The sequence below is a fragment of the Mus caroli genome, unplaced genomic scaffold (genome assembly GCF_978045245.1).
Source record: "Mus caroli unplaced genomic scaffold, Mus_caroli_1 scaffold_9, whole genome shotgun sequence".
Taxonomy (NCBI): Eukaryota; Metazoa; Chordata; class Mammalia; order Rodentia; family Muridae; genus Mus; species Mus caroli.
The window spans coordinates 65,479,332-65,505,650 of record NW_028227264.1 but is presented as its reverse complement, the minus strand read 5'-3'; the positions used below and the strand labels follow the sequence as shown (position 1 = coordinate 65,505,650).

Genomic DNA, 26,319 nt, shown 5'->3' with positions numbered 1-26,319 from the left:
CAACTCCCACAACTTGTACTCTGACTTCCACAGTTAGGGAGGCCTATAGTTCCTGTGCATTTGCCACGTGCACATATACCACATATTAAATGAAGAAAGTACAAGGAGTGTGGTGTTGGACACGTGTCCTAAGATGCCGATTTGACCTTCCCCACAAAGAGCCTATATTTAGGGTATAGCCTCCATTGGTCCCAGGACTGAGCTCTAAGACAAAACAGACATACCCAAAAACAAACCTCTAACCTTAGCTGTATCCAGGGAAGGCTTGTGAAAGACAGCTGGTTACTTTTTGGGGTGGAGTTAAACCAAGGTCTTGTGCATGCTAGGCTCGTGCCCTATCAGAGTCCCATTAACTGAGGTCACAGCTAAAGTCAGCTGTGGAAAGCCTCCTTAGTCAAGGGTGGAAATTCAGATTTCTACACACTAGTGATTCAACAGCTAACACACTCATCTTGTTTAAGTCAAGTAAGGGCTCAGGGTATGTGTTGGTAGGGTGCATGCTCAGATGGAACCCAATAATGCCCTGGACCTCCTCCTCACTTAATAAGGTAGTGTAAGCCTGCAACCTCAGCACTCACTCTAGAGCTACAGAGGCAGGAAAATTACAAGTTCAGGGTCAGCCTAGCCAGCACAGGGAGTCTGAGGCCAATCTGGACTTTTAAGAATGTAGCTTAATAAAGACTGTACTTGGGTGGCTCCAAGGGACACGATCATCTAATTGTGTAATCATCTATGTCCTAAGTTTTGAAATTAGCCAACATCTGGATCTTACACAGGCTGAGAAACACACATGGCTTTGCATCCTATCTGCCCTGCTATACCCCCCGCCCCCCGTACAGTGAACTGAATAACTGAAGTTGCTACCATGCATTTCTTTTCCTCCTACATAGCTGACCAGCAGCCAGAAGCATCAATCCCTGCGACCTGTATATACTCAGCAAGTAAAGTATTCAAGCATACTTGCCCCTCAGTCCCTAATCTTTACTAGATACTGAGGCCCGTATTTCATGAGCTAAGTGTACTGATGTGAAAGGATGCTGCAATCTCAGAATACATGGCAGCAAAAAATGGATTTAAGACACATGTACAGGCTAAAGAGATGGCTCTGTAGTTAAGAGCACTGACTGCTCTTCCAGAGGTCCTGAGTTCATTTCCAGCAACCACATGGTGGCTTACAACCATCTCTAATGGGATCTGATGTCCTCTTTTGGTGTGTCTGAAGACAGCTACAATATACTCATATAAATAAAATAAATCTTAAAAAAAAAAAAAAAAAGCTGGGCAGTGGTGGTGCACGCCTTTAATCCCAGCACTTGGGAGGCAGAAGCAGGTGGATTTCTGAGCTTGAGGCCACCCTGGTCTATAGAGTGAGTTCCAGGACAGCCAGGGCTATACAGAGAAGCCCTGTCTCGAAAAAAAAAAAAAAAAAAAGACATATGTCCATCCACTCGTTTTGAAAGAACCCATATGGAGGTCTAAGGATGGTGACTTCCACATGTACTATTGGTGTGCTTCTATGAATGCCTCCTGACCTTGATGCTTCTCAAACTATTCTACATAGTTCATTTATCGCTGGCAGGCTTTTGTGTGGTGAGGGTACTGCACGTGTGCATGCTTTCAAATGTTTGCCAAGACAAGACGACGACACTGGATATATTCATATTCCTTTGAGGCAGGGCTGATACCTGAACATGGAACGTGTTTTGTGTGACACATTCTCAGCCCACTTTGTGTGTGTGGTAAAGCAAAAACATAATGGGAAAGGCTTTTTAAATAACAAGTCTTAGCTTTTTAAAATTGTGGGTTTCAAAAACTACAAAAGATGCTGAAAAGATGTCTTTTACTTTGGTCCAATCGTTATATGCTCTGACATCTTAATTTTCTGAACTTAAAGTCTGTTTATTAGAAACACCTATATAACTATATACATAACTAAAATGTAACTCAGAAATATGATTCAACAGTGGAACTTGCTTTCTGGAAGAAATATAGTCCTATTGTATCAAATTTATTTTACTTTATTATGGCTAATATTCTGAAAAGAATTTTTAAGCTATTTTAAATTCTTGTGCTTTTCTCCCCAAAGGATATTAGAAAATATGATCTTATATTAACTTTATAGTCCTTGTTCATAAATTTTGCCTCTAAGAAAAAAGATTTGTGTGTGTGTGTGTACCTAAGTGCAGATATGTATACAGAGTCCAAAAGAGAGTGGACGATCCCTTGGAGTTAGAGTTATAGATGGCCAGGAGCCACATAAGTGGCTGAAATTCAAGCCAGTTCACTTCCTACTCTCTGCAGATCTGGATGTAAAACTCTCAGCTCCTTTGGCACCATGACTGCGCACATGCTATCATACTTCCCACCATGATGATGATGAAACCAATTAAAAGTTATGATGTCTCTTCACAGCAAAGGAAAACCTAAGACACAAGGGAAACGGACACAGTAAGATGTCTTCATAGGAGGAACAACAGAGCAATCAAAGGGATAGCACTGGGACATGTTAAGTGTTGCTCCGGGGCTGGGGAGATAGTTCTGTTGGTCTCGTTGCTGAGCAATTGCTACATAAATCTCAGGCATAAAAAGCCAAATGTCTGTAATCTCAGTGCTGGGGAGATGGAAATAGGAAGATCCTTGAAGCTTACTGGTCAGTCAGTTAAATGTCTCCAAAAAAAAAAAAAAAAAAAAAGTTGATGGCTCTTGAGAACAAACTCCAGCTTGTGATCTGACCTCCACCCACATGCACATAACACCCCCACACAAAAATATTGCTCCAGTAGCCAGAAGAGAACCCAAAGCGCTGACTCTCCAGCCTTCCCAAGTCTACAAATGTGTTTGGTGATGTAAATGCTGTGTTCTCTCTGCCGGGGGTTAAGAAGCATCCGGTCACTAGCACGGACTATGCCATTTCTTCAATTATGGCTACAAGAAGCACTTTGCTCACAAAACCATTGTAGCCTGGCTTAATGTATCACTTGCCTTCTGCTGTACTCAAATCCTTTTTTTTTTTTTTTTTTTTTTTGGTTCTTTTGAGACAGGGTTTCTCTGTGTAGCCCTGGCTGTCCTGAACTCACCATGTAGACCAGGAATGCACCTGCCTCTGCCTCCCAAGTGCTGGGATTAAAGTCGTGCATACCACCATTGCCAGGCTTTAAATCCTTTTTTGTAGGACAGTTAAAAGGAGCCTCGGGTATAGCCAGAAGCAAGAGCTTTCTGGGAGAAAATACCACAAGGATTGTACTTCTCCAGGACCTTCGATCAGAAAGTAGAAATACCCAGAACTAATACCATGGCTTTAAACTAATTTCCTATCAAAATTTAATCAGACCAGGTCTGGTGGCGCATGCCTTTAATGCTAGCACTCAGGAGGCAGGAGGCAGGAGCATCTGTGAGTCTGAGACCAGCCTGATGAAGTGCACACCAAGCTTCAGGAGAGCCAGGACACATGGCAAAGGCAGCCGAGGCACATCTGACAGTGCACTAAGTGCATAGCTCACTTGTAACCTGGTCTATAGCCTAACTTTCTCCTGGCAAGCACTTAGCCTCCCCCACCTCCCTGGGTCCTGTGTCAGGCAGTTATTAAAGTGAAGTGAGGTGCCCAGACTCCTGGCTGAAGCTTGCCTGGGGTAAAAGGTGTGGCGCAGCAGGCTGAGTGAAGCTGAGTGAAACATCAAGTGCAAAGTGGCTAACTTGGGTTCCGCCTTCTCAACACCAGCAGGTGTCGGCGCAGAACCACAGACTTCAGTGGCAAAGGCTATCCAGGAGGGACAGTGATCAGCTACAGAAACTGAACAAACTTGGCAGAGCCACACAATGAGAGGCAGGGCTCCTAGACACAGCCTGTGGCTGCAAGCTCCACTTTATCCCAGCAGTGTCAAACCAGAGAGGGAGAACTGTAAACATCCAGCTTCTTGATAAAGTCTTTTAATGGAAAATGTAAAACCCCTTTCAACTGTAATGTACAAAGCCATATGTAACACTTGCACTTTAACAAAAGCAAGCCAATGTTTTAAAAAAATACATCCTTAAATGTATATATGTATATATTTACATAGCATATTAAGTTTAATATTTAGCTTTAAAACTTCACATAAATTTTACCAAAATGAGACAATTTTAAATAAATTACACCTTTTGAGAAATGTTTAATTGTACAGTCAATAGCTTCAACAAAATATTGAAGTGTCTGAGTTTAGTATCTACTTTATGTACTCTGTATTTTACACATTTTACAATTATTTGGCAGTAATTTTCTGATTATGACGTGACTGCTGTGCAATCCAGCAATTTCCCAAACGCAGGCAACAGCTGGTGTGTCCTAGTCTCACAGTAACTGTCTCAATGTAGTGAAAAATATCAGTTATTTTATTAAACTGTACAACAGCACATTTACACTTGATCAACAATATAGCATAGATTTTTTTTTTTTTTTACCAAAAATAAATACATCATTTTAAATCTGGCATCTTCACAAACATCATATACACTATGATACAGGAACAGCTATATAGTGCTGCTTTTAAATTTAGCTTGGTTTATAGCTAGCATTGAATCACAGGGGCTGTGGCATAATGCTATACTGGTATGGTGTCAGTAGCAAGTAATTACTACAAAGAGAATTTCTTGGCACTGATGGTTTAATGGAGCTTAAGTCAGACCTAGCGTCACTCAAGGGGCATCCCAGTTCCAACCGCACTTAGGTGTCTTCCATATCCTCTACTTCATCTTCATGCATCTTCAAAGCTCTCACCATTTCCTTGACTGCATGGTACAAGATATTCTTAACCTAAAAGAGACATATTTACTGTCACCGATCTGCTGCTAGATTAAAAACAACATCTCTCTGTCTCTCTCTGTCTCTCTCTGTCTCTCTCTGTCTCTCTCTGTCTCTCTCTCTGTCTCTCTCTCTCTCTCACACACACACACACACACACACACACACACACACACACACACACACACACACACACGACTTCACTGTAGCTCAGCAATCCTCTGGCAGCAGCCTCCTGAGTGCCGCGACTACAGAGCATGCACTATATGCCTGTTTAAAAAGCAAAGTGATAGCTTTAATTTTAAGGGAATTGAGGAGCAAACGTAAGACAGGAAACATAAACGCTCAAAGCAGAGCTGGAGAGATGGCTCAGTGGTTAAGAGCACAGACTGCTCATCCAGAGGTCTTGAGTTCAATTCCCAGCAGCCACATGGTAGCTCACAACCATCTGTAATGGGATGGAATCTGATGCCCTCTTCTGGTGCGTCTGACAGCTACAATGTACACATATAAACTTTAAAAAAAAAAAAACAACCTTAGAGCACCAAAATGCAGGGTGGGTATTAGCACCCATCAAGCCGAGCTGTCTTGACTGTGGTTGTCCTAGTGTGCTAAGACAGAAACAGCTGCCTAAGCTGGAGTTCATATATCCTGCTCTCTGAGTATAAAAATCAAACAAACAAGCCTGGCAGTGGTGGCACACGCCTTTAATCCCAGCACTTGAGAGGCAGAGGCAGAGGCAGATGGATTTCTGAGTTCGAGGCCAGCCAGGGCTATACAGAAAAACCCTGTCTTGAGGCGGGTAACAAAAAAAAATTCAAACCAACAACCCCTTCTCTCATCCAATAACAAAGCCAAAAAAAACCCAAAACAACCTTAGATCTCCTCTGAACACTCCTTACCTGGAGTTTATCGTCGTAATTGATTTCTTCCTTCAAAAGCCTCAGCTCCTGTGTTAAGTGAAACGACTGTACAAGATGTTCTGGAGAGACAAAATCTTCGGTCACCTGAATACAGCTGTGAAAATTTTGTACCTATTCAAAAAGGAAAGAAGGTGAAATGCAACGTTTAGAACAGTTGGTCACAGTGGAAGCAGAGAAAAGCCAAGCTGTGTGAACTGAATAAATAGAAAGAATAACTCTGCAGAGAATTTTCTCAGAACAACAAATGGATTTCAGAGCTTAAGACCACACTTTAATGAGGAAGTTATGTCACCAAAAAGCTTCATGTGAAGTGACTTTGTAAATGAAGTATTTTTAAATGATAAAAACAAATGACTTTTCCAGGAATCCTTTGGAGAGGCTAGTAAGATCCTAATTTATCAATATGTGTAGGTGGATTATTAAACATGTGTTATTTGAAAACACTAACGGGAGGCTGCAAGGAGCACTTGGTCTGTGCTGTTGCTGTCCCCTGTTGGTCATGGCAGTATTAACTCTCCGATCAAGAGCAGAAAGGAAATGCAACTTAGTTCATTTACTCGGTCGGCACCGGGGGCAGAACGTTAGTTCCACTTAATCTACTGGCCATACAGGAGTTTCAGAACAGTTCTAGAAGTTTTATTTGTGCCTTTGTTTCAAATTAGCCAATTAAAGAGATTCTCTGATCTCAGGTGACTTTAGTCTAAGTTTTTCAAATTCGTGTTGTTGACTAAAAGGTTTTTCTTCAGGAGCCAGTCAGCACATGCCATTTGTTTAGCAGTTACACCTTCTGTACATCCTTGTTCCTAATAACTGCTTTCTCTTAATGCTTTGTATAGCAGAGGAAGGAAGGCCCAAGTGGATCTAATGTGAGATTTTAAAATTGTCTTTAGGTTGTCTTCAAATGATGTTTTAAAACGCCATAAAAATTCCTGGGAAAGAAGGAACAACTGAAAAACTAAGCACTTCCATTTAGTCTAGTTTTGAAGTTTGCAAAACAAATGTAATTGGGAAGAGTGAGATGAGGCAGAGAGGAAGTGGGAAATGGAGACTGTGGCAGAGTCTAACTGATGATAGGGATGGGACTCCAGAGGGGCTGCAATCCCTCCTCTGGACACACGACCACCTGAGCAGCTGCTGAAGTCTGCAGAGTTGGTTAACTCAAGCACTGGCCTCTAGTGACAAGCGGGTAGCATCATAAAGTAAGCGCTCTGTTTCTGGGCTCACTGGGATGCTGGTTCCTCTGGAGAGTAACAGTGGGAGCCTCACATGTCTCCCTGGGTCTTCCTTATGTCTGTAGAACAGATGCTCTATTCACAACAGTAGACTATGGATGAGGTGCTCAGCTCCTGTCCCAAGACAAATCAGCCAATAAATGGCAAGTCAACAGGAGGCCAACTCCTGTGATGTCTTGTCTAACAGATGCTTTACACTGCTACAGTAACTCTCATACCAGCTACATAGTCTCCAATGCCCTGGGTCTCCTATGTCTTATCTGGGCATGCTGTGGGGAGAGTGAGTCCTTCAGGAGTCTTAGCATGTTACCTTTGGTATGTTTAGCTCTAGCATGACCTAAAATCAGTTGTAGCTCTCACTTCCATCTTTTGTTCAATGTCTTGTTCTTTTCATTCTCTTCATCCACCGTCCTTGTGGTTTGCTCTCTGAGTTGTCTATAAGTCCGAGGGCTGGGCATCTGCACATTACTATGTGAGCTCTGGTAAGTAAGCATCTTCCCTTTACCCAAGCGCTGGGTCCCGGTCACTGAGAGCTGCAGCAGTCCTTCTCACCACTTGTAGAGTCTCTGAAAAGGCTCTATTTCTTCCTGGGCGTGGTCAGGAAAGAACTTTCCCATTTTTTTTTTCCCCCAGTGGTTAGCTGTGTGCTGACAGAGATTTCCTTAAAGAGACTTTCTTTTAAAAGTGCCTCCTGGCTCTTCTGAACTTTGTGTCACTGCCCAGAGCTCAGAGAGGCTGTGTCAGCACTGACAATTTATGGCTGCTTTAAACTGTTTTTCAGACTGTGAACTTCTATTCCTGCTCACAGGACTGTATGTTTCTGATAACCGCTATGTGGTGTATCTTGAGGAAGGCTTGAGATCCAGCTCTAAAGCAGAACAGCACTGAGTTCCCATTCCATTCATGCCCTCTCTTTACCCATCCAAGCCACTAGTCATCCTGGCTGGGATTCTAAGGAGGGAGGGAGGGAGGAAAACAAAGCCTTTCACCTTTATAGACAGAGTGTCATCTTTTAAAAAGGGGTTCTTCATTATCTTGGTACAGTATTTGGTTGTCGGGAAGATATTATGTGAGAAGGTTTTGCCATGCATTTCTTCTGGACAATTTCTTCTGCAGACAATTTGCAACTCTTAAAAATATCAAGTCACAATGCTGAACTAGTCTAGAAACTAAGGGCAAACTTATTAATAAAGATATATTTCTCTTTATGTTCTTTTCCTTTCTGTTTCTGTCCCTGTTGTGGACTGGGAGGTGGGGGTGGGGGTGGGGGGGAAGGGAGAGACTCTGTTTCTCCCCAGTCACTGCTCAGAGGTTAGAAACGCCATCCTGCTGCTGTCCTGGCAGTGTTAGTCCGAGAGAAGCAGTGTCACACGGTTCAGTCTGAACATCTATCAAAGTGTAGGTCCCAGGTGGTAACATCACTATCAGAAATGTGAAAGCTCATGTTCCTCCCAACCAGACTTCCAAAGATCAGAAATACTGGAGTGGGGTATGGCACCTGTGTGTGACTAAGCCTCCCAGAAAGGAATTCGTCATCAGACTGCTGCACATCTGAAGCCAGCCCCACCGAAATAACAAAACACCATCACCATTTCAAACCATGTCCTTTCCTTCACACCCCAACCACAGGCTAAAAAATACATCTCAAAGGAGCAAGGGCTAGCAAGGAAGCAGAGAAAATAAAACACACCCGTGGGGAAAGGGCCAACCATTTTAGAGGACAGAGGGAGCTTCTTAAAAGCTAGTTGTACATTTATCATTTAACTAGGCAAATCCCACTAGCCAATATTTACCAAGTGAAAGACCATGTTGGTATAGAAGCCTACCTGTAAATATTTATATTTATTTATTGTCTGAAATTAAAAACAACCCAAATGTATTGCAGTTGGAAAGCCCGAACTCTCTCCTCCTCAAATCCCCGTGCTGCCACAGCTCACTAGCAACAAAATAGACCACGGTTCTAAACATTATTGATGATGCTAAAATTCATTGTAAAGAAAAGCCAGAGTTACTGAGTATTTATTGTGGGTAAGAAAGGTGGCTCAGTGGTTAAGAACAGGTACTACTGTGAGTTAAGTTGCCAGCTTACATATGGTTAATACCCATGCACATTAACACATGAGTACATAATTTACAAAGCCGTGCCATAACAAAGAATGGCCGCCTCAATGGTCATCTTTGGAAGCTCAGCACTGAAATGAGATGCAATGGCACACACCTGTAACCCCAGCATTTGGGAGCAAGAGGCAGCAAAACCACTGCGTTCAAAGAGAGCCAGGTCTACAAGCAAGACTCTTTCAAACAACCCGGTACTTGGAAGGCTGACAGGAGGCCAGCTTGGCTCACATGACTCAAAGCAGCACAATAACCCTGATACTTAAGAAGCTACACATGTAAACAAGAACCTCCAAGTACATCTCTCCCCTATTATCAAAGCAGTCTGCTACATTTCTTCTACCATAGACACTTTTCTTCAAGTAATTTACATTCATGTACAAGTTAGCCACTTTCTGATGAGGCAGTACAAATAAGTGACATATAGGGGAGCTCTGAGTCCCAACTCAACATGAATGACATTGATTAACATCCCTGAATGATCATGAATCCATGAGAAACAACCAACCTATACTTTCTAGGACAGTTCAAGCCATATTACTGTGTGATATTTTAGTCTCACAAATGATATTTAAGATCTAAGAATGATGAATCTGACTACCTTTTTAAAAAGCACCCACTATTAAAACTAAGGAGTATTTGTCACTACTATACATGCAACACAGTGACAAGAGTAATAAAGAAACTTCCCTTAATAAAGGCAACTGATCAGAGCCCCCCCTCACTATCGATGGTTCCTTCTGGGAGGCAGGTACCTCAGGTTTTCCTTCCACACTTCATTACCCACCGCCATCTAGGGTTCTAGGCCATTCTTCCCAGCACTGCATGTCTCCCTACTGATGCAAAAACTGCATCTACTTTCTTACTTCTTTGCTTGTTCCGAACCCCAAGCTATGTAGCCCAGGTGGGCCTTGAATTTGTGATCCTCCTGTTTCAGCCTCCCTAGCCAGGGGGTACAGGTGGCCATCACTGCCATGCTAGGTATTAATGTACATTGTAAGTTCTGTGGGTAGATAGCTATATAAATTGTACACTATCTTTCATTAAATGTTAGAATTAATTATCCTAGCATGCCACTGAGAAGCAAAATGTTCACAAATTCAAAGCCCAACTGCTCTCCATGCTCTCTACAGAGCTGGTGAGCATGTGCAGTGGGCAGCTTCTTCATAGCCAAGTGGGGAGAATGTGTAAACTGGCAATCTAGCTTAAGTCAACAGCTTAAGCTCTCAAAGTGTTTAACTGCTTTAGGTTTCAAATACTATAAATAAATACCATTCTAGTGGAAATGCAATGGTGATGTGCATTTTCCTATGTAACATTCTTTGATATTTTTTATCTATATACAGAGTAAATTTCCCCTCAAATCAGTTCTTTTCAGTACAGAGAAGTTACAATCACATAAATATGTACCTGGTGAAGTGTTCCTGCTGGCAAAACAATGGCATCACCAAGGAACTGAATCAGAGTGCAGGCTCTCACCCCATATTCCTCAAGCAGTCTCTGGCGGAGCTTTCTATTCACATACCAGCTTTGGTCCCGGATTGGATCATGCTCTGGCAGAACTTCAAGGCCTTGTTCTTTTGAAATCTGGGATAGGTTAAAATAAAATTGTGCATACCAACTTAAGGAACTGGAAAAAAATCTTCATTACTTGTATTGGGCTTTTGCTCTCATACTCTTAATAAAACAACGGCTAAGGACTGAGAGACGGCCCAGTGGTTAATCGTCCTGGCTATGCTTGCAGAGGATCTGGGTTTGACTGTCAGCAGCAACAGCAGCTCACAACATCTGTAATGCATCCTCGGTCACTGTCTACACAGGGACACAGACAAGAAAGCTAGCAAAACATCTATACACAGAAAAATGAAAATAAACCTCAGAGCAAACAAAAAAGTTAATGACTGTTCTGAATTCTAAGAAAGTAAGGAAGGCTGGGCTGTGTAGTGGTTTTACCCCAGCACTCTAGAGGCAGAGGCAGCTGGATGTCTGAGTTAAAGGCCTACTTGTTCTACAAAGTGGGTTCCAGGACAGTCAGACCTACAGAATGGAAATCTGTTTAACAGCACTTTGCAGTTATGACACTGACACACGACGTCCCTCCTACGATGCTCTCATCCAGTTGGCTCCTCACATTTACTTCCTCACCACACAGATGAGAGAAAACCATTTGCCTCCCTCCTTTTCTCTCCAAAGCCAAACCCCATGCACATGGATTTCAAAAGCCCTTACACACACATACAAAAATGAGTAACTCTTGTAGATACAGCAACCTGACCCATCAAAAATCTATTTCAAGAAACTATTAATAGTTAATGAAAAACTGGATTTAAGAAGCACAATTACTGCCGGGCGTGGTGGCACACCCCTTTAATCCCAGCACTCGGATTTCCGAGTGGGAGGCCAACCTGGTCTACAAAGTGAGTTCCAGGACAGCCAGGGTTATACAGAGAAACCCTGTCTCGAAAACAAAAAAACAAAACAAAACAAAACAAAAAACAAAGAAGCACAATTACTGTATTTTACGTTAAAACACTTTCAGGGATTTTGGTACAAGGTGGTAACTTGTAAGGATTCTTTATATAGATCCCAGAAACATTTAAATCAAGAAGATGAGCAAAACACAATGGCTTTAAAACCAAGAGACAGCACTTCTGAAAAACTCTTTACTTATTTTTTTACACTTTACGTGTTTGACTGTTTTGCCTACATGCATGCTTGTGCACCACATCTGTGCCTGCTGCTCTAAGAGGCCAGAAGAGGGTTTCCAGTCCCTTGGCACAGATGGGTATGAGCTGCCATGCGGGTGCTAGGAACATATCTGAATTCTCTGAAAGAACACCAAGCAATCTTAACTACTGAGCCATTGTTCCAGTTCCACATAAAGGGCCCTTTGAAATTAACAAAAAACTAAAAAAAAAAAAAAAAACCTTAAAAATTATTTAACTGATCTGTATATTGCAGAATGCCAAAAAGACAGACAGTCCACGCTCAAGGCAGGAGTGGGATGTTTTGACGTCTCAGTTATACCTTTTGAAGAAATTCCCTTATCTTGTCAACATCTTTTCCAGCATAAATATGCCATAGAGCACCAGGGATTTCACTTGAATCCTTTAATCTTTTTCTTAAAACATCATCTAATTCTTCTTCTTCAAATTTCTTAAGTATTCCTGAAACACAGGAAATTATTTTCAATGGGTCAGTAACGGCTACCTAAAAGCATAACCTTCTAAGACTGATTACCCGCGCGGAAGGCCTTTTCTTTTGCCTTTTGTTTGTATATTTTGTAATCCCCCCCCCCCATATGTAGCACGGACTGCCGTGGAATTTGCCATTCAACAAAGTCTGGAATGTGACCCACTATTCTCTCTTCCCCTGCAGGGCTAGAGGTCAGTACTCTCATTGTTAAACCTAGTTTTATAATTTCAAATTGTTAGGGGGAGCAAAGGCCTGAGTCTGAGACGCATGTGTCCACAGGAAGAGAAAGAATGATTTCGCGATTGTTTGCTTCAGAGACAGAGAATCTACTCTCGAGCTAGAAATTTAGTTTCAAAAGAAAAAAAAAAGTAGGGCTGGAGAGATGGTTTTGTAGCCAAGAGTACCGACTGCTCTTCCAGAGTTCAATTCCCAGCAACCACATGGTGGCTCACAACCATTTGTAATGGGGTTTGATGCCCCCTCTGAGACAGTGACAGTGTACTAACATACAGTGGGCCACAGAAATGATTCCACAGCTAAGAGTCCTTGCTGCTCTAGCAGAGGCCATGTTTGCTTCCGTTCCAGCACCCACATGGCCATTTTTAACTGCAGTTCCAGTGGATCCTACACCCTCTGCTGGCTACAAAGAGTACTGCACGCATGTCATACACTTACAAGGGCAATCATATGCACAGACAGACAGACAGTGGACTGACATAAAAGAGGCAACTAAGTGCAGCATCAGAGATGTGTCACCGGAACCAAAAGTAGTTTCTATCTCTGGATTAGCGCTGAGGACTACAACTCCAATGTGCCACTGACCCTCTAGGATCTGGGCTGAACAGGCTTGGGGGAGTTTCAATGTAGTAAAAAAAAAGGAAAATTAAGGAGCTAAGCATTCAAAGACTTCCAGTGGTGAGAAAGTTGAGATCATATATTACTGTCAAATGTATATCAAATTCAGTGTGTATGAGAACTACTTCCTTATAGCCAAAAGCTTAGAGAAACAGTTAATTCAACCACATATCCAGACAAGCCTGGATGCGCTGGAATAATGCAGTGTGTGTGGAGGGCAGGAAAACAGAGCGACTGAGGTAGAGAGACAGGGAAATGAGGCCCTTTATTGCAGCGTGCTGGATGTATCTCATAATTTGCAAATATTATGCCAACACCAACAATTTAACTACAATTTGAGTTGATTTGTCTTGTTATATATACATGCCCCCTAAAACTTTCACTTCTGAGAAGGAAAATAATTGTTGAAGAGTCTGTTCTTATTTTCTAACTGCAGTGTCACCGACACTAGGCACAAAATCCCTCAGCAAGCAATACACACCTACTGTAAAGAAAGTCAGTGGAGAGAAAAGGTTAACAGCCATGACTTCACATATGAAAAGGATGACTTAGATAGATGGTAGAACAAAGTTTTAAAGAATAGAAAGTAAAATCTATGAATACAGGAAAATGGCTGCTTGTATCTAAAAGCCTTCTTTTCCTTCTGAACCCGGGGTGGGGGGTGGGGGAGGAGGCTGTGCATGTGATCACAATTGCAAATGGCACTTCACATCCCCCCCAAGAGCTGGTGCCTATTCAGCATAACAAAATGCACTCATAAATACAGCACTTAGTAAAAGCAAAGGGTCAAATAAAAACATCTACCTTTAACATTACAATTCCTTGTGCATAAGAACAGGAGAAGTAACTTTAAGTGTCAAAGGTCAGACCCCTCCCATCTGGGCCAGCCCACACCCCAGCCTCGCCTCAGCTGCTCCTTAGGTTCCTTTACCTGCTTTTGAGAGGACGCCATTTCCTTTTGCTATGCCGACATAGACTAGGACATTGACAACATCAGAAGCTTCAATGTGAAGATTTGTGGTTCCTATATCATGATCCTTAGCAGCAGCAACACCTGTGTGGACGTGAGGTCGTTTACTGCAGTGCACTGTTTGCATCTGATAAAGCACAGATTTATGCCCACACAACAATCTATCACAACAAACTAATTACAAGTCTGGTTTATTTGCCTTGTGATAAACACTAGCTCCTAAAACTATCAATGGAAAGGCCACATACAAAACAATTCAGTAAAAATACGTAGAAATGTTACGAGGAATTATGAAGTATTACTTAAGTATACTACCTGCCAATTCGTATAGTATTATTTGATATTAAGAAGGGTTTCAATAACATTACTTAAAGAACAGGTTTTAGTAACAGGTAAAGTCACTGGACAAGTGGCTTCTGGACTACAGTCTGTTATCCTCCCACAGAGTCTCAACTTAAAGAGAAATGTAAACATATACTTACCATAGGCACTGCACAGCCTGGGTCCTAGATCAGGGCGTACAAAGAACCCTGGCAAATGGGAGGCCAAATTGAATTTCCCTTCTGGGTTGCAATATTCTGGCAATGGCAGACATCTTAAAAAGTCTTCATATCTAAAGATAACAATACAGTTTTTTTTTTTAAAATATAGACTTGCATTTAAAATATTTGGAAGGACAAAATTATTTTTTCTTTTTTAGTTTTTGAGGTTGTTTTTTTTTTTTTTTTTTAAGACAGGGTTTCTCCATGTAGCACTGGGTGTCCTGGAACTCATTCTGTAGACCAGGCTGACCTTGAATTCAGAGATCTGCTTGCCTCTGCCTCTGCCTAACAAGGGCTAAGATTAAAGGCATGCAACACCACTGACTGGTACAAAATTCTTAAGTTGTGAAGAACACTGTAATACCCTTTCCTCAAACTAGGCAATACTATTCTAGAATGCCTTCAGAGTGTAAACTGTAGGAGGGAGGCATACAGCATGCTAAATACTAATGTTTCAATTACACTTCCCTAAACACAACCGATTAGGTACAAGATCCAGAAAGAGGGAGGCCTATAGCAGACACAACGCCCTAACAATACTTCCTCAGTACAAGTCTCCACCTTGATGAGGCTTTTGGGTTATTTATCTTTATTGAGGAAAAAACAAGACAAAACAAAAAGTAGAAACCAAAGACAACTATGGTTCAGCAGTAGTTACTGAATAGGCTGGGAACAAGCCCAGCTTAACCTCCCCCAACACATTACCTTGTTGGCATCATGGTCTTGAAGTCTTCCCCAGATGGGCAGTCTTTCAATTTTAATACTACTGTTTCTCCACCTTTGTTTTTTTGACGTTCTATAAAGACAGAAGCTAGTTACTGAAAATATAACTTAGGCCTTTTTATTAGAATTTGAGAAAGAATGTCAATGATTGAATTGTAGATGCTTCGTGGGCATTGGTTGGCCATTTTCCCCCTCATGTATTCAAGCAGCATTAACGCATTTTGGATGGGCTGTGTGCATGTATTCATGTGTGTGTGTGGATATACAAGGAAGTTTGAAGAGAACATTGGATCTCCTGGACCTGACGTTACTTGAAGACAGCTGTGAGCTACCAAAGTCCGGTCCTCTCCAAGAGCTGTTGAGCCCTCTCTCCAGCCCCAAGAGTTTACTATGGGATACATGCATGAACTACTTTTAGTATCTAAAAGAAATGGCTCTTCAGAATTATTTATATTTATTAAGAATAGTCTTACATTAATAGTTTTTAATTTTCAAAGTATTTAACATAAACGATATAATTTCCACAATTTTAGGGAGTTACCAAAATTCCATTAGGAAATACAGCATAAGTTATGTCCAAGTTAAAGAAAATCAGGACTAGAGTTAGGATTATGAACCACTATTTTATTTCCAAATATTTTGTCTTTTATAGATAGGGTCTGAATTAGCTCAGCTGGCCTCAAATTCACTAAGTAGCCAAGGATGACCTAGGACTCTACAGCTCCCTGTCTCTTTCTGCTTAAGCATGTGCTGAGATACAGCTGTGTGTCACTACCCCCAGATGTGTGTGTCTCTGTCCCTCTCTCCTGAATAACAATGTTAATACAGATGCTGCCCAGGTGAAGAATTGAAGTCGCATTATCAAGGTATTATCTTAAGGTTACATGGGGGAGACAACAGTGAAAAACAACATACTTGACACTTCTTCAAAACCATCCCAGAACTCCTTAACGTTGGCATTGGAAACAATGCTGTCTTTGCAGTTGAGGAGATCAGCTTGGTGGTCTCCAAAATCCAGACTAATTGATTCTGCCTTCCACAAGCTAATGTTCATTTTCTTATGCACACCGGAAACCACTGCAGGCTTATGAATAAACACAAATAAATAATAGTTAAAAGGTGCCTAAACACTTCAAAGCTTCAGTGTACATGCAAGTGGATGGCACTGCTAAGTTTCAGCTCTACTGGCAAATTTGTAAAAATAATGGAGGCTACTCAATAGCTCTGGGCTTGAACGATGCTTGCATATGAATGAGAACAATGGAAGATGCTGCAGCAGGAATGGAGACATTTGTTTGTTTACTTGGTCTCTATTGTATTTTGACACCTGGTTTTTGCAGTGTAGCATAAGCAGTCCCCCGGCTTCAGTTTTTTGAGTGCAGAGATTTACACGTGCCACTGTACCCAACAAAATGGCAGTTTTATATGAAAATTTCAATGGAAAGTACTTTTCAGAAAGTTAAGTGAATATTGCATTTATGGGTTGCAGAAATATTTTAGGAGATTGCTTTATTCATAGGCAAACTTCCTATAGATGCTGTATAAGCTATTTGTAATTGTGCAGTAACACTGGGGAAAAAAAGATCAAACCACAGTGGACACGGAACTTACAATACTACAAGCACATGTTCTTTTACCTCTAGAAGGGTCTGGATAACAACACTAGGAACAGGTAGAATACCATACTGTCAGCGGAATGATTGACTGTAAATGAATCCTGCCTTTTAGATCTCATGAATTCAAATTTTATAACACTGTTTAACTAAAAAATACCAGTAACTAAAGATTACTACTTCTACAAACTCTAATAAATTACATTAAAATACCTCTATGTTTAATTGTTTGGCTGATACATTATTCAGCTTTTACTCCAATAAAATAGTTCTACAGTACAGAGAAACTAAAAATCTGACTTATAAGACTCTCTAAAAGACATTAACTTTCTAAAACATTAAAACTTCATCATTAAAGAAATGCCTCAAATTAAAAAAAGTTAATGACACAGGATTATTTTTTAAGATTCACCCCAATCACTCTGGTCTACACAATGAGTTCCAGGCCAGCTGGGGCTACATAGTGAGACCGTCTTATAACAAATCAAAGGGCTACAGAGATGGCTCAGCAGTTAATAGCACTGGCTGCTCTTGCAGAAGACGTGGGTTTGATTCCCAGCACCTACATAGTGGTTCACAAGCATCTGTAACTCTAGTTTCAAGGGATCCAATGCCCTCTTCTGGCCTTCACAGGCACCAGCCATGCAAGTGGGGCACAGACATAAATGCAAGCAAAACACCCACACACATAAAACAAAAACAAAACAAAACCCATCAAGAAATTTAGTTGAATGCTCCATTAAATATTGTTTCCATCAGTTAATCACACGTTCAGCTCTTAAGATAGGTCCAGATATTAGGTAACTGTTGCTGGCAATTCACATACTACAGTTTCTATATAAAAGTACTCCCAGTTAAGTCATTTAACGATCCGTAAAAAGACAACTAAATGGTATATTAAAATAATTTCAAGTAGAAGCTAAAGTTACTGTCATCATCCTTCTGAAATACCTCAATAACCCTTAATAAGACTTCTCACCTCTCGGATTATTATCTTGGAATATCCAATAATACATAGCTGCTGCCTGTAATGTATGTTAACATTCCTAGATATTTATGAACCTTGCATTGTGAATACTTTAAGTTGTGAATTTCTTTAGCACACTCTTCTAGGTTCTAGAGTTCAGCAATAACTAGTGCATATTAACTCCTTCCTTGGGCAACTAGCAAAAGTTCAAAGAGTAGCAAAGTGCTCACTGAAAGACTGAGAATCACGGTAGGAAATGGTTCTTAGTCACATTCCCAAAGCCTCCTAATGACATCCTCAGTGTGGCTGCTGACGTGGTGCAGCTGATAACGGAGCTGCTCAAGTCTAATGCCCAAAATCTACAAGGTGGAAGGAGAGAACTGACTGCAAAAAGCTGCCCACTGACTAACTATACAAACACAAGCATACAGATAGCACATAGTGGATAAAAACAAAAGTCTAGTAATTTTTCAAAGAGGAAGAAACAAATTAAGCAATATTAATATTCTGAGGCCAGTAATTAAGACTGTTCATAATTTTTTATGAATATAAGTACTTGACATTATTGAAAGTACATATAAAGCATTAAGTCAGAACTTTGATCATATGGAAAACCAGTTTTATCTGGGCACAAAGAAGTAATCGAACTTTGTATTTAAGATATGATAAAATGAAGGCTAGGTGTGTGGTGGCACATGCCTCTTATCCCAGCAATTTGGAGGCAGAAGTAGGCAGATTTCTGTAGGTTCAAGGCTATCCTTGTCTACGAAGGGAGTTCCAGGACAGCCAAAGCTACACAGAAAGAAGGACCCTCTCTCCAATACCCAAAACTGAATGGAAGATTTGCTGAAGGCAGGGTGCTCACCAGTGGAAGCATATGCTTTAGTACTTACTGCACAGGACTTTGCTTCTACCCAAAGCCTACTAAAGATCAAAAACAAACACACAAGCCAAACAAAACAAAAATACTATTTTAAAAACTTCTCTAGCATTGAAAGGAAAAACACCTACATTTTCATCAGTTCAAGACAATTACTTTTAATATAAACATACTAGAAACACAAATCAGAACAAGAAAAAATTAATCTTGTAAATATATTACTAATATCTATTCACTAAACTAAAACTACTTGACAAATACTCTACTTCCTTGTAAAATTACATACATCTGGACAAAAGCAGAAATCCAGAAATAATAATTTTGGTAATCTGTTATTTTGTGGTTCTTCTTTTCCCCATAGGAGAAACTACGTGTTCTGCCTACTTCTCAGTCCATGGAGTTTGCCATACATACCTGTCCTTGTTTCCAGCACTCTTTGAAAAGCTTCCAGTTATTACTATTCTTGTAATCTTTAAGCCATAAAATATGCTGGTCACAGATCCAAGAATGTGGTATGTCACGATAAGACTTATTGCTTTCGTCCGTGGCAGGCAGACTGCTTTCTTTGGGTTCTTCATGAGGCTCTGATTTTATATTGATCTTGGAGGTTTTATTTGGTGGAATTTTGTTTTCAACAACTGAAGCAATGATGTCATCAAGAATGTTAGGCATAGTCCGGCCACCTTTGCCACTCTATTAAGAAAAGCAGAAAACTTCTGAAAACAATGAGTGCCGAAGTTTGGTAATGCAACAAACCAGCAGCTCCGAGGACTCAGAAGCACAGCACCCTGGTTTTCACACTGGTGTGGACCTCCCATAAAGGATGCAGGGATAAGAATTCTCCACACAATTTAAAAGCATCTATAACATCATCTTCTTAGGAAATTATTCTGCTTTCTGCTTTTGATAATTAAAAAACCTTGCTTTGCAAGCACGCCATAGACACTTGCACACTCGCATATGGTTCTGATTCTTCCCCCACTACAAACACAACATTCACCTTGTGAAAACTCATCCTAGAGCTCTCCGGACTCACAGAACCATCCTTCTCCAGCACTTAACATGAAAATACACAAAACTTTAGCTCTGAAGTTACAACTTGAATGAGAACAGGCCTAGCAATTTAGCACATTTTATTTCATCTGCATCTGTTTTGTTAGAACCATAGCTAACTATCAAATCTCTATATAAACTTAAGGGCCAAACTTAAAAGTAGAGGCCGAAGGTGCAGGCAGCTAAATTTTAGAGCACTTGGACAGCATGTACAAAACCAAATCTAACACACAAAAATTAGCTGGCACACTCACTGAGGCTCCCATTGAATATACTGGCGCAAAGGCAATGCCAGCGTCTGTAGAGCCCACTCGAAGCTTGCCAGCTGTTGTAGTCAGCAAATCACGTAGGGTTGAACCCTGTTCGTTGCTCTGGGATGCTGGAGGTGATGTGCTGCCATTTGGAGAATCAGAGGCATCTTGGTCTCCATCTTCTTTGATTTCCCTTTCAAGAGTAAATTCTTTGTTTTCTGAAATAAAATTTAACAAAAATTGTGCATACATTTAATACTGTAGTATAGAAACAATAGATTCTTTGCATTTTATTTATTGTAACAACGTTGGCCTTTCTCAGAACCTCAGACTTGTTAGCTGTCTCTGTTGTGAATAAAGATGGTCAAATGCTAGCAGAAACTATAGTTAATTTATAACATGGTGCTCTGACAGTTTTGTAGACCTCATTCATAAATGAGTATGTAGCTAATTTTGATATCAATCTTAGGAGGGCTGGCTCCAAATAAAAAAGAACAAATACTTTCTTGATCCTAAGCTATCAATGAAATAAAGCAGAAAGCAAAGTAATTTACAGGCCATGTGCAGTAAGGACACTAGCATGAAGCCCTTCAGCACAAACTGGAGTGGGCAAAGTTACCTTGTTTTTCCTCTCTGGATTTTTGCTCAGCAAGATCAGCTAGCCAGTGCAGTGGTGACTGGGACTCTGGAGGTGTCAACCTGCTATCTGTGCTAGAACTTCCAGGGCTACTGTTGCCATTAGTCTGAGATTTCTGAGGGGTGTTCTGCTGCTGAGACTCAGGCAGGCACACAGAAGTTTTATTATTGTGGTGAAGAACATTCTGTAGAACCTATAAGGTAAGACACTTGAACATTTACCACTGTTTCCTCAATCACTCAGCAGTTAAAAGTAGTCATAAGAAATTTACACAGTAATATAGAAACACAAACCCTAGAGTAGAGCTTTTGCCCCCTTTTTGAGACAGACCCACAGTATATCTCAGGCTAGCCTAGAAACTAAATTCACAGCAATCCTGCCCCAGATTCCTAGCTGCTGTGATTAAAAGCATATCTACAATGTCTCCGTATTACCTGAGTTTCAAACACCCGAATCTAAAATTCTGTAACTGTTGTGTTGTGTGTGAACAGAGACTTTTCTACTTACTTGAGACACACCATTCATTGTAGGAACATTTCCACCTTGTAAATTCTGTCTGTTTGTACAGTGACAATGGGATTTAATACCATATTTTTCCCTAAGAATGTGCATGGCATCAAGAAGGTCTGTCAACACTGGAAAATAAAACAACAGTTAGTAGAGATTAGCATTGGCTGTTAAGAGCACACTCTCCTTGCTATGTTTAAGAACCTCTGAGCAGGCAGAATTAGTCAGTACTATCACAGATATCTAGGCATCACAGAACCACCAACCAAATCTATATTCATTTCCTTACTGTCCAATTATTAAGATATCAGAATACTTAAAACTTCTTTGTAGGGAGCATCAGTGTGACCCAAACTATACCATTATCCAATTTCTCTACATCATAGTTTCTATGCAGCTTTCTTCACTAAGTCTGGGAAGAACGATTTTTTTTTCCCTGCAATCTTTATTAAATTTAAGTGATCCTTTAATTTTGAACAAGACAATTCAATATTAGTTAAACCATATTTTTCCATTTTATTAGGTACTTGTTTGTTTGTTTGGGGAGGCAGGGTTGGGGGAGGAGGAACACATGAATACAAGCTATGTATGTTACTAAGCAAGGCTGTCCTCAAACACATAAACACTCCAGCGTGTCAAATGCTGAGGTCACAGGCACAAACTGCCACACCCAACTACCACAGCTCTAAGTGCTCTTCCTACCCACAGTGCTCAGGACCTCTAACACAGAGGAGACTCACCAGAGCCAGGGATAATCTGAGTCGGCATCAGATGCTTATGGTCATGGGGCTGGCCTTTCACACACTTCATCCAAGCATACAGCTCTTTATCTGTAAGACAACAGATCTTGTTCCAAGTTCACATTTTTAATTATAAACGTGACCATTGTATAGTTATAGAAAATTGAAAATGTAGTTTTCTATTGTATTTTGTTCTGTTGTTAAAGTCAGAAAAAAACAAAAAACAAAACCAAAAATAACCCCCAAACTACCACGCAGTGAATCTTGATCAAAGCATTGATTGAGGCAGCAAGAATAGTGGAGTGGTTCGATAACACTTTCTAAAACAACTATTCTCTCCTATTGTTTTTATAGGGGTCACTTCTCCTTTTTGTCTAATCCCAAACTGTAATTAATCTTCTTTAGCTCTTAGCTATTTTCTTTGTAGAACAGCTGTACATTCTGTTAGACTTCTTATATTGAGATAAGTTTTAGGCAGCACTGACTTCTTTTGCTACTGTTCAATGAATGCTGGCATGAGGCTTGGGGTCAGCCTGTATCTAACATGTATAAAGCCATGGGTACAATTATTGCCAACATGCAAGGAGAACACAAAAACAGTTAAGACAGCAAAAAGAGGACACGATATAGAGTCAGTATTAATTGCTACTGTTGATCTTATACGAGGCTCCCTTCATGTAGTTGCACTGTGAGGCACAGCATGCGGCACTCCATGTATCTCAGGGAACATGATGAACTAATGACACAAGTAGCCACTTACAATGTGGCTCTAAAACAAAACAACAACCAAACAAAAATGTACAAAGCTCAAGCAGTTCAGCATAATTTCTACAATTACTTCACAAAAATCCTAACTGAAATTAATTTAGTAAATAAACTTCAAATGCGACCTTTACAAGTTTTCTTTCCCAAACCTGAAAAGGAACCTATAAATGTTGTGTATACTGCAGTCACTTAAGCTGATGGACACTATGTAACATATGGACCACACCTATCCTCTCTCTGTGAGTTTATGAAAGCAGTCAATGGAAAAGTCCAATGACATAAAGGAAGGCACATGTCATATACCTGAGAGACTGACACGGTCTGTCATAAGTGATATATAGTTCCCAAACAGAGCCCTATGGAAGCTTATGGCAGTGCTGTCTGCATTTATTATAAAGATTACACCATGTTTAAAAAGGGTGAAGAAATCTTCACGTAGGACAAGGCTGTGGGGTGGACAAACTATAGCAAAATAAAATCGATTTCCAAAATCTGACAAAGGAAAACAAAAGACCTACAGAACTAGAAAATGAAGTGTTACATCTCAAAGTTGTCAAAATGCATTTTGATGATATTACATTCTGTACATCAAACAGGACCTCCTATCTACCCCATCTCTTAGCTGCAGCCCCAGACCCTAGGAAGTTATTTTAATGTCAAGATGAATTTTTTAACATGGTTACATCATTTACTTATATTTACTTTATATCCAAGGGAAAAATAGCTGTAGATTTTCTGAAATACTCAGGTCTTATTGGTAGTAAACATGTATAAGAAGAAAAGGGTTGAGAGAGTGGGGTAACTTTAACAATGGAAAATACATCACGGCTAAGACATGGCTCTTCTCCTAATACACAAGCCAAGGACACAAGTCTATAATCACTTCACCTCTTCACTCAGGACAGAATACCACTATTGTAGCTACTTAAACAGCCTTATGTAAACTTTTTATCTATCCTACCTATCTTCTCTCTCTCTCTCTCTCTCTCTCTCTCTCTCTCTCTCTCTCTCTCTCTCTCTCTCTCTCTCTCTCTCAACAGGGTCTTACTCTACACCCCTGGATGAACTTGAACCCAAGCTAATCCTCCTACCTCAATTTCCAGAACATGTACTACTACAACTATACAATGTATTTTCTCCATTAGATATCCTGAATCCCCAAGTCTTGTACATGTTAGACAAGTGTTCTACCACTAACCTTACATACTAAACTTCTGACTAGCCGTCAACACTTTTGATGCTTTTAGTAACTTCCTTTTAAAACTGTATCATCAACTATATTAACAAGTGAAATACTAATACCATTTTATGAGAAAAATTATACAAAAGTTTTCATTATCTGTAATAAAAATATTTTTTTTCTTCAGTCTTTAAGACCTATGCTATAGCTGGATATAGTGGCACACCAGCATTTGGGAGGCAGAGACAAGCAGATCCCTGAGTTTACAGAGTGAGTTCCAGGATAGACAGGACCACACAGAGAAACCCTGTTTAAGAAAACAAAAACAAAAATGAAAATAAAAAGCAAAAACAAGAGCCAAGAAAGAAGATGGACAGACAACAGTGCTCAATTTGGCAGCACATAAACTGGAACAAGACAGAGAGGATTAGCATGGCCCCTGCACAAGGACGACACGAGAATTCAGGAATCCTGAGTAAGGTAATCTAGACCCAAAAGGATATGAATAGTATGTATTCACTTATGATAAGTGGATTATCAGCCATAAGTACAGGATACCCAGGTTGCAATCCAAAAACTCAAAGAATCTAAACAGGAAGGAAGGGTTAAGTCATAGGAGGCAGGAAGGAGGGAGGGAATTGGCTGAGGGGATGAGGAGGGGTAGTGGGGGTGGAGGTGGGGGGTGGTCAGGATCAGATGTTGGGAGAAACAGGAGAGATGGCCAAGAAAAGATTGGAAATCAGAGGTTGGTGGGGATGGGCATCCCTAAGACTTGCCAGAGATCTGGGATGAGGGAGGCTCCCAGGAGTGTATGGTAGTAACATTAGCTGAGATCCGATCAGTAGGAACAAAGAACCTGTATCCAGACAGGAACCCCAGTAGTGATAGGACACCAACTCACTCACACAACTTTCAACACAAAATTCATCCTGTCTGCAAGAAACTACAAGGCCTTGTCAGTCTCAGTGGTAGAGGATGGGCCTGTTCCTTGTAAAGACTTGATGAGCCAGGATGGGGTGATACCCTACCCTCTCACAACAGAAGGGGGAGAGAGGGAGCCAGCGACCGGGATGTAAAGTGAATAAATGACAGGATATTCTAATAAATTTGTTTAAACATTATAGAGTGATATGTAGTATTCAAGTATGACTTAACTTGAATGACTGTTGAATTAAGAGATTCTAGAAAGATATCAGGAACTGTGAACTGGAGGTACGAAGCCTCAACTAATATTTGAATTTGGTGACTGAAGAAATTCTGCCTCCAAGTGGATCCATTGCAGGTTGGGCTTCAGTGGGTGGATGGGGTTCAAACATGAGGATGGAGCTTCATTCCAAAGGCAAACACTAGCAAAGTGAATTGACTACTGCTGCTGCTGCTTCCCCAAATGTTACGAATTTCCTCAAGGCAATGCACCCACAAGTAAGGAAGGGCATAAGCAACACAGAGGATCCCCACTTACTCTCATTAGACTATGTGCCTACCTCTAGAACTCTTCCTTTCCTTGGCCTTGTAACAGTCCAAGCAAGCCACAAATCCACACTTGCGGCAGACCCAGTGGACATTGAACAGCGTGGCCTCGCATGCATCGCACATCTCCCGGACACCTCGAACTGCCCTTTTCCATGCAATTTTGGCTGAAAAGGAAAGAAAGCAGAACTTGAAAGGCAGGCATGGTCTGTTTGGTGTACTTTTGGCTAAATTACAGCAGAAATGAGTGACAATCAATGAAGAATGACTACAGTGTCTTAATGTAAAACAGAAAGAGATTCATAGCTTCTCAGTATGCAGCTGTTATACTATCAGGCAGGCCACAAGCTAATTGTCCTCCTGCCTCCACTCGCTATTTGTGGGGATTATACTCCCAAGGCAGATTTCTTGATAGTGTGCACATCTCTTTATAAGAATCACAAAGAGGAAGGTAGAGAGATGGTTCAGCGGTTAATAGCAGTGACTGCTCTTCTACAGGTGCTGAGTTCAATTCCCAGCAACCACATGGTGGCTCACAACCATCTGTAATGGGATCCAATATCCTCTTCTGCTGTATCTGAAGATTAATAAAATAAAAAAAAATTTTTAAAGTAAAAAAAAAAAAAAAATAAGATTCACAAAGTAAACACTAAAATGGCTGGCTTGTATCCAAAGTAGGGTCTCTACCATGTATAGTACAGCATAGTTAGTGGGGTCTGTGGCCTCCCCACAAGGTAGCAAGCAGTCATAGCCATCTCTTTTCAGTTATGGTACAAAAATATTTCTAATTATCACCATATATACATTGAAAAACCAGCCACTAATTTTAGGAAAGAAAAAGTAAAGAAAAAAAGCTACCTAACACCAAGGGCACTGCCACATCAGCACTTACTGAGACGAAGAGCTTTACATTTAAGTAAACAG

The 26,319-nt window shown here is 40.6% G+C and overlaps 1 protein-coding gene and 1 pseudogene across 5 annotated transcripts in view; one reads left to right on the top strand and one right to left on the bottom strand.

The window, feature by feature from the left end:
* Window positions 1-3,911: 3,911 nt before the first annotated feature.
* Window positions 3,912-26,319, bottom strand: part of Jmjd1c (jumonji domain containing 1C) — a 155,083-nt gene continuing 132,675 nt past the window's right edge. For all 5 annotated transcript variants that reach the window (XM_021173855.3, XM_029482356.2, XM_029482355.2 and 2 more), the window contains 14 exons: window positions 25,410-25,562; window positions 21,981-22,070; window positions 21,241-21,368; window positions 20,716-20,926; window positions 20,100-20,314; window positions 19,207-19,485; window positions 16,248-16,416; window positions 15,315-15,405; window positions 14,550-14,680; window positions 14,029-14,151; window positions 12,075-12,214; window positions 10,458-10,634; window positions 5,680-5,811; window positions 3,912-4,789 (listed from right to left, as the gene is read on the bottom strand). In XM_021173855.3, the coding sequence (XP_021029514.1) occupies window positions 4,700-4,789; window positions 5,680-5,811; window positions 10,458-10,634; window positions 12,075-12,214; window positions 14,029-14,151; window positions 14,550-14,680; window positions 15,315-15,405; window positions 16,248-16,416; window positions 19,207-19,485; window positions 20,100-20,314; window positions 20,716-20,926; window positions 21,241-21,368; window positions 21,981-22,070; window positions 25,410-25,562 (2,129 nt within the window). In that variant the 3' untranslated portion in view covers window positions 3,912-4,699. The remainder of the gene's footprint in view (window positions 4,790-5,679; window positions 5,812-10,457; window positions 10,635-12,074; window positions 12,215-14,028; window positions 14,152-14,549; window positions 14,681-15,314; window positions 15,406-16,247; window positions 16,417-19,206; window positions 19,486-20,099; window positions 20,315-20,715; window positions 20,927-21,240; window positions 21,369-21,980; window positions 22,071-25,409; window positions 25,563-26,319) is intronic.
* On the top strand, window positions 24,309-24,409 carry LOC115032177 (U6 spliceosomal RNA; annotated as a pseudogene).